Source organism: Lycium barbarum, chromosome 4 (assembly GCF_019175385.1).
Source record: "Lycium barbarum isolate Lr01 chromosome 4, ASM1917538v2, whole genome shotgun sequence".
Classification (NCBI taxonomy): Eukaryota; Viridiplantae; Streptophyta; class Magnoliopsida; order Solanales; family Solanaceae; genus Lycium; species Lycium barbarum.
In genome coordinates this window covers 6,739,076-6,748,028 of record NC_083340.1, presented here as the reverse complement: position 1 = coordinate 6,748,028, position 8,953 = coordinate 6,739,076, and the positions used below count along the sequence as shown (strand labels likewise).

General features: G+C 32.5%; 1 protein-coding gene and 1 pseudogene across 1 annotated transcript; both read right to left on the bottom strand.

The window, feature by feature from the left end:
• Window positions 1–1,308: 1,308 nt before the first annotated feature.
• Window positions 1,309–2,930, bottom strand: LOC132638124 (AT-hook motif nuclear-localized protein 22-like). The gene is made up of 2 exons (XM_060355102.1): window positions 2,543–2,930; window positions 1,309–2,380 (listed from the first exon to the last, which is right to left on the bottom strand). Exons 1-2 carry the CDS (start codon window positions 2,748–2,750, stop codon window positions 1,692–1,694), a joined length of 897 nt encoding a protein of 298 aa, XP_060211085.1. The 5' UTR covers window positions 2,751–2,930; the 3' UTR covers window positions 1,309–1,691.
• Window positions 1,589–1,684, bottom strand: LOC132638870 (U6 spliceosomal RNA; annotated as a pseudogene).
• Window positions 2,931–8,953: the final 6,023 nt, after the last annotated feature.

The window sequence follows — 8,953 nt, the reverse complement described above, 5'->3', positions numbered from 1 at the left end:
AGAGAGAGAGAGAGAATGGATAAGGCTTTGAATATCTCAAGATGGGTGCATATGCATATTTCTACTACAACACATGACTATAGCTACATGGGGTGTTTCACTAAAAGCAAGCAATTTGGTGACTAGGGGAGTGTGTTGTGGGGAGCTATATATTGCTTTGGTGCAAAGAATCTCAGCTTTTTGTTTCACTTTCAACATAGCTTAATCTGTCATAACATATTATTTATCGTTTACTCTAAGTTACTAATCATACTATTACATAGAGATTCTTGCATTTACCTTTTAAATAACCTAATTATGTAAAGATTATTTAAACCCTCAATGTATAGAACTTAAACTCCCAACTCCATTCCTGAGTTTAATTTCTATACACTAACAAAGTAATTTTTTTTTTTTTACATCATAAAAATTATATATGTGGAAATGGTAAATTGAGAAATATGATAGCTTACACGCCATCATAACCTACACCGACAGGGGCAGATGCTCGTTAAAGCAGTGGGTTGGGCCGAATCCAGTAGCTTCGGCTCATAAATTTGTATGTGTTAGGAGATCTACTAACTATGTAGAAATAAAAAATTTCGAACTTAGAATCTCAAATGATTATTGGGTTCAATATCATCCGTAACGTATAAACTTCAAATCCTGATTCCGTCTCTATCTCTATGCAAAAAGGTAAAAACTCGTTATTACATATAGGTTAAATGCATCGCAGAACCCTAAGTTCCTAAAATTATGAAAGAGGGAATGAATTGCAGCAAAGACTGTGAGTTTAGTACAGAGTAGACCAGACTGTATAACACTAGACGTTATGCTTTGTTTTTGCCTCGAAAAAGAACTTTGTTCAGTAACTGATGCACGTGCAATCCAGATGTAATTCATGTCTCCTTCTTCATACCATAAAACCCTAATTATTCTTGAAGAAGTGAGGCAAATAAAATAAAAAAAAATCTATTTTTTTGGGAAAAAAGAAAATGCTAGAATTAAACTTGGGAGTATAATGCGGCCCATACCCTCTCCTAATTTTGTCGTCAATAGTTCGCTACCAACCCCTCATAAATGAACAAGACTTAACTTCTATGCAGTAAGGTTATATTTAATACTACTACTATTATCAAGAAAAACATTGTTAATATCATCGTTACAATTATGTTATCATGATTATGGAATAATGATGTCCTTTTCCAATCAAACGAATCTCATATATACAGTCATGGGCTTTTTCAAGAAAATCATGGGAAGAGTTGAAGTAATCAGTTTCATAGGGAGTGCCAAGAATTTATCATCATGAAATTAAAATAGACATCATCAGGAAAACATTGAATTTACAAAGTTAACTTCATTTGATTCAAATTACAGCCACATCATGATCATATCATAATCAAATTCATTATCACAATCCAAAACCCTAGCTGAAAATGCAAAAAACTAAACTCAAAAAGTGTGAAGTAATTGAAAGGAAAGAATTATGAAGAAACTTCAAATAGTCAACAACTCGAAAAACCCTTTCCCAAAAATCATCTCCAAGTGTTCTTGATGAGAAAGGAGAGAGACCAAGAGTTTAAGCTAATTAAACAAGTAAATCAAGAGAAAATAATTACCCCTTTTCTGAATTTCAACTAGTCAGGGGCCATGTTAATCTTCTCTGTATCGTTTCAATTTTGTCAAATGTCGTTGAAAGAGCCAGCTAGTTAGAATGAAGGTCTGCCGGTTGCCCAATAGGGTTCAGAAGGTAATTGAATGGAGTTGAGAAGATTCGGTGGCATCCCATGAAATAGAGATGGGTCCGCCATCAATTGTTGTTGTTGTTGCTGTTGTTGTTGTCCTGGTCCTCCGACATTTCCAGGAGGAGATCCTAGTGACCCTCCTCCTGGAACTGGAAGCAGATTTTGATCATCTTCTTCTAACGGAAGTCTTTCATAAGCAGCATTGCTAAACGAAGCAGCCATAATCACAACTGGTCCAGATGCCATAAGTGCACCTACAACACTACCACCAACAACTTGACCTTGTCCACCAGCTAAATATATAGTCAAGCCTGAAGCTGCTGGAGGTGCTGGTGGTGGAAGAAATGATCCGGCTAAGGATAAAATCTCAAATCTACCATGTAATGTTACAATTGCACCTGGTGCAGCTGGTTGTCTCAAATTAACATTAGTAACGATACCAGTCCCACTCATAATACAAACCCCCCTTTGTTTTCTCCTTGCAAAATTTGATATGCTCTCCATAATATCACAACCATCAGCAATTTCCATCACATGCGTTCTAAGAGCATTTGCACTGTCTCTAGTTATGATGATTGGTGGCTTAGGTTTGTTCTTGGATCCAGCTGGTCTTCCTCTAGGTCTTCTAGTGATCTCTCCTTCTCCAGAATTTCCTATTCGTTGAAGATATAATTAAGTAAATAAAACATATATAGAGAGAGATTTGTTGTAGAAGCTTAAACATTCGTATGAAACATAATTAAGTATACAAACATATGTATAAACTCTCTATAGCAACTTAAACTTTCAGACGAGTCAGTCAGGCAATTCAGTACCTGTCATGCCTAATCCGTCTTTTGATTCCCCACCGTTTGAATTTTCGTTGTTATTGTTGTTGTTGTTGTCATCGCGATCTCGCTTCTGGCCGGACATGTTGAGACCACTTGTCCCACTTTGTTCATCTTCTGAGGTTTGATGGAATTGATGCAAGTTGAAATCTCTAGTGTGGAAAGGAGGAGGGAGTGAATGGTTCACTTGATCCATGTAGATTCTTTAACTTCAATTCTACTACTTTCTTGAGATGGAAATTAGCTTGAAGCCAAGAAAAAATGGAAGCAAAAGAAAACTAAGCTAAGTAAGGAGAGGGGAATAAGGGTTGTAATGATTTGTAAAGATAGATAGTGGGGAAGAGAGAAACTTAAAAAAAGAAGGGGGGTAGACTTTGGGTTGTTGGTCATATTTTGTTTTTTCTCTTTCCTGCTTTGTGGCTTTTTTTGAGGAAAGGGGCAGTGTCGTTTATTGGATCAAGGTACTCATAGTCTTCATCATAAAAAGAGAATTTTAAGTGGGGTTTTTGGTGTCATCCACCAAGAATTCTCAAATGAATTCACCAATTCTCACTACTCTCACAAAAACTCTTCATCATCATACTATGATGATCTTCTTGTTATGAGAACAAGTGAATAATCTTGGAGATAGTTGTTTTTTTCTTTTCTTGAAAAAGACTATTTAGATAGTAGCTACTTTGAGTTAGGGTTAGCTAAAAAGTTGATTTTAGCTAGAGATAGGGCTGTACAAAGCAAACCGACAAATCGCACTAAATCGATAAATCGAGTCAAACTGAGAAAGAAATCCGACTAATGGTTTGGTTTGACTTGGTTTGGCGTTGAAAGAAAAAACCCGACCATAATTGGTTTGGTTTGGTCTTAGCTGAAAAAAGTCAAATCGAACCAAACCGACCCGACATTAAGTGTGTTCGATTCTTAAAATATTTTATACATAAAAATATTAATTTGTAATGTAATTTTTAAATATTTCCCAATTTTTTATATAGTTTTTTGTCTTTTATCATATTATTCTAAGCTTGAACTTAGAATTTTGAATGTTAATAAGTTTTCTATCCCATGGATGTTAGTAATTCAAATAAAGTCCAAATCAAAACCAACTCAACACTAATGCTAACAAAAGAAATTCAATTCTAACACTAGGAATGACAGTAATGTTAGATATCTATTCTTTAGTTTTGCATAATTAGTTTAGAGCGTAAAAATACATAACTTAATTTTTTTCTTTGTCATGTAATTAATACTTATTAGCCGTACTTATTTTAGCATAACTTAGTATTTAGATTAAAGTCATTTTCTTTATGGCTTATTAATTAGCAACACTTATTTTAACAGATTTTATTATCTTTTTTGTTGAATATTTTAATAGGATGTCATCACCCATCTCACATTTTGTATTATTTCTTAAGAAACACCTTAGTTATATAGTTGTATCATACTAGGACTAAAGAAATATTTGAAGTAAAAGTCATATGTTTTGTATGAAGACTTTTTCGGAAAAACTCGAAAAAATCGAATAACCCGAAATTGAAAAACCCGAATTTTATTAATTTGGTTTATAAATTTAAAAACCCAACGCATTTGATTTGATTTGATATTTAACAACTCTGAACCAACCCGGCCATGTACACACCCAGCTAGAGAAATGAGAGATTCATATGGGGCAGTGGTTTTTTTATAAATTTTTTTCTTTTTGGTTTTTGACTTTGGGCGGTGGATGGGTCCTCTGTATTCTCTTATAAGGGAATCAATGAGAATTTTTATTTTTTTATATTTAACATAGGAAGAACCCATCCACCCATCATGCATATATTTAATCTTTTTTATCATTTGTTTGGGCTGTCTCAATCAATGCAATTTTTTTCTTTTCCTTTGACCATGAAAGGGGGGGAAAAGTATTTTCTTCTCTTCACATACTCAATATACTCATATTTGATTGGTTAAGGTTTTCTTATTTTCCTTTTCGTGAGCATATTATATTACTTCTTGTTTCACAACTTCTTACACAATAGTATCAAATCATTGGCGAATTGAAAATTATAATCAATAGAGTCTTGCAGAGGCCAATGAATTCAATTGAAATCACAATCGTCCTAAACCCGCTTTTTCATGAAATGTACTGATCTTCATATTTGTTGCTAACTGGTTTTCCATTTGTTCCGTCTTTTTTTTTTCTCTTCCAATAATTAGTAAAATCACAAAGCATAAGAACAGAGATTGTGGAAGTGATTCTTTTTCTTTCTCTGGTTCTCCTTGTAGCTAGGCGTCGGAGTGAATGAAACTACTCCTTTTGTCTCAATTTGTTTGGCATAAATGTCATATTTCCTTATACAAATGGATCTATGGCTTCTTACAACAATCCTCAAGTTAATGTTATAATAATACTTGATTCATAGTCAAATATTTATAGAAATTTAGTAGATTTTGTAAATATATAAACATGATTTGGGCAAATCTACTGGATTCAGGTGAATCCATATCTAACCCTCAAGATACACCCCTATTTTCTTATTTAGATAACATTTTATTGTAAAATTCTCATTTTATAATAAGTATATGTTTATGACATGTTAGATTAGAAATTTCACTTTTTTTAAAAGAATTCTTGTTAAATCAAACACTCATAAAATTGGAGGAGTAAATAACTGATGGAGATGAAGATGGCTGAGAGTGATAGACTAAGAGTAACAAGATGAACAAGGCTAATAATGTTAATAGCTGGCGAAATTAAATTGGGGACTGTTATAAGATTGAAGAACGCGTGCAAATATATGTTTGGTTTTTGGATGGGCTAGCTGGTCAAGTTTTCAATTTTTCCAAGAACCACATGCACCATGTCTTCTGCAACCCTCTTATCTTTACCTCTTTTAATATTTCTCAGTTTTGTGTCCATAATGGGGTCTACATAGATTCCTATAAGGCTGACACGTGTCAACCCCCCCGCCCCGGGGGATCCCATGAGTCTATTCTTTGAACTTCAACTCTTGCCTTTCCCCCCTCGTATTGCTTCTCAATTTGGACATCAAAGTTAGTCAACGATCTTCGCAGGGATGGAGGATCATTCTGTTACTAGACCATGATGATATGCATTCATGAATTAGTAATTGTGTTCTGAATTTAACTTTAATAAATAACTGGTAAACTTTTAATATATATACTTCCTCCGTTTTATAATATGTATCATCTTAGCTAAAAAAATTATCTCATAATAAGTGTCACCTTAGGAAACCAAGACAAAAATTGACTAGTTTTTCCAACTCTACCCTTAGACAAAAACTGACAAGTTAGTAATATCTAAATGATGATTGAAAAAGCCACATAGTAACTTGGTATTGTTGGATTCCAAATGTCAAAAGTATTACTACTTGTGCATACTCTAATCAAGAGGAAAAAGTAATTTATTTTTATTATATAGGGGTAATTTAGTAAACTTCACATTGCATTATTGATTTCTTAATATGTGTGTTTTTTTACTAAGGTGACACTTAACATGAAACGGAGGAAGTATATACATCTACGACACCAAAACTACTTGATTTTGCGGAATCATATTTTCCAAGCCTACATCCAGGTAGGATGACAAGACTCAAGAGACACAAAAAAGATAGCGTCCTGAAATCATAGAATTTTTGACCGAAATAATCCATTATTTAAATCGATTAACGAAAATAATACATTTTATTGAAATTTTACACAACTAGTATAAACGTATTTCTCAGTACCGTATTAGACATTATTTTATTAAAAAATTTAACGGACAAAAACTAACGGCTGACGGAGCAAATGGATATATAAAACGTTACTGCAGTAACATTTTTATAATTTGTTACTGTGAGTTACGTATTAAGGCTAATACGTTACTAACAGCAACGCCTTATACGTGACTTTATTATGTCTTCCCTTATTGATATCACTAATACGTGTTTCCTAATACATCTGCGATAATCAAGTCTGAATTCTATTATTGAGCTTCATGTGTTCATACATATGTTATGGTCGGCCTAACATACTTAGACTTAACAGCACCAATTAATATAATCTCCCTAATTTAAATTTAGATTCTTATATATGACACGAAAAATATCTAGAGCATTAAGTTTTAATCTCGTATCTTTCCGTAAGATAATTGATATAATTATTATATGGAAAATGAGTAATTAAATAAGGTACGGGTCTTCCTTTTACACGTATTTACCTTATAAGCTAGTAAAAATCCATCCAATTAACTTTTGCGACATGACCTAGTCACCTATTGCTTTTTAAACACGGACCCTTTTCATAAAATCAAGATCCGTGTTCAGTTATGTTCTTTGTACGATAACGGCGATTAGTTTGATTTTTCAGATATGTAGATACTTTATATGACTAAAATTATCAGAATATCAGACGACGTTTCCGTTGAAAGTCCATTGAAAACAATTACCACGAGTACGATTATGATAATTTTTTTTACGAAAAGTCCCTCAAAATTCTACTTTCTAGTAGTGTCGCCTGATCATTTGACAGAGCTGGGAATAAGAGCAAAAGATCATATAGTTAGCCATAAGGTCCGCTGGATTATGGATATAAATTTTATTGGTTCAATATTTAAAGTTCTTAATATATTAAACCCATTGTAATTTTAAAACATTGGTTCATACTCATTTAATGCAATTTAATTAAATTTTACACATAAATTTATACCCACATTAAAAGTATTAGGTTTAGATAAACCCGATGCTTACATGTTGCATCCGTCATTGGCTCACTGCCAATTCATACCTGAATAATAGAATTTCTAGTAGCCTTTCATTATGAATGAAGTGTTATAGCATAGAGAAAAGGTTGAGAGACATAATAAAGTCACAGCCTCACAGGGAAAGAAATATTAAAAGGTATGTAGATGTACTCAGGAAACACTTATTTAGTGATATCAAAAAGTGAAGACATAATAAAGTCACGTATAAGTCGTTACTGTTAGTAACGTATTAGCAGTAATACGTAACTCACAATAACTAATTATAAAAACGTTACTGACAATAACATTTTATATATCCGTTTGCTCCGTCAGCCGTTAGTTTTTGTCCGTAGGATTTTTTTAAATAAAATAATGTATAATACGTTACTGGGAAATACGTTTATACTAGTTTTGTAAAGTTTCAAAAAAATGTATTATTCGTTAATTAATTTATATAATGAATTATTTCGGTCAAAAATTCTGAAATCATATTCCTAGTTCAAACCCTGCAATAGAGAAAATGCATGATAAGGAACGCTTTTGATTTAATGAACCCTACTTAACAAATCCAGGTATATAAGTCGAGCTTAATAATTCGAATATTGATGGTATAAGATCAAAAAAAAAAAAAAAAAAAACTTGGGCCAGATCGATGGTCCGGTTTTGAACGCAGTTGGTTACTTTCCTAATCATATCTAGTCATATCATCTAGTCTTGTAGCATTCATCCCACTCACAGAGGAAAAATTGTAATTCGACTTTGTATATTGATGGTGTAAAACTATTTGTATAATCAAGTCACTTATGGAGTATTGGATGATTAAAGGTAAATCTTTTGATAAAAATTAATAACCCGCTGTCACGAGTTATAATTCATTGATGATGTAAAAAAAATTTACACAACCCGAATATAACATGAACCCATGGTTTTTACTTTCTTTATTTGTCACATAAACTTTAAGAGGGCAATAGATCTAGTTTCATTGATAAATGTTCTTTTATGCTTAAGAGCATCAACAGAGCCTATGATCACTATCAAGTTGCATATCCTATATACTATAAAACCAGAAAGAGTCCACAAATTTCTTTTTCCAACACGCTTCAGTTGCTATATATAGTAAGAACAAAAAAAATATTCAAAGACATTATGCTAGCTGGCTAATAATGTTTGGATCACTTAACTAGTTACTATAAATCTATTACTTTACATGATAAATCCACTCATCTCTTCGCCAGCGAGTTATGGTTATACTTTGACCATGCATAATAAAGAAGCTTCTAGGTTGATATTGTAATCAAAACGAAGTAATGTTCGATTGTTTTATATATAAGATAAATAAATTCAACACAAACTACTGAAGTCAATTGGCGAACTTAAAAGTACCTGGTTCCATACAAGAGACAGAAACTCTTAATATTTTAGATAATCACCAACACCTAAGGTAACGAATTCATCTATCAAAACAAGATAATCAGATAACCACCATATTCAAACACTGTCAATTATGTACGATTTCTTTACTTCTAAAAAGTTGTCGCAAAAATACTAACTAGATTTATTGGATCATCTGCTTGTCCCTTTTTTTTTTTTTTTTAATTTGAACAAACATAAGTATCAAACTAAGAGTAATTTTATTGACAATTCATGCATTATTATTCACCGCATTAACAATCTCTACAATATAT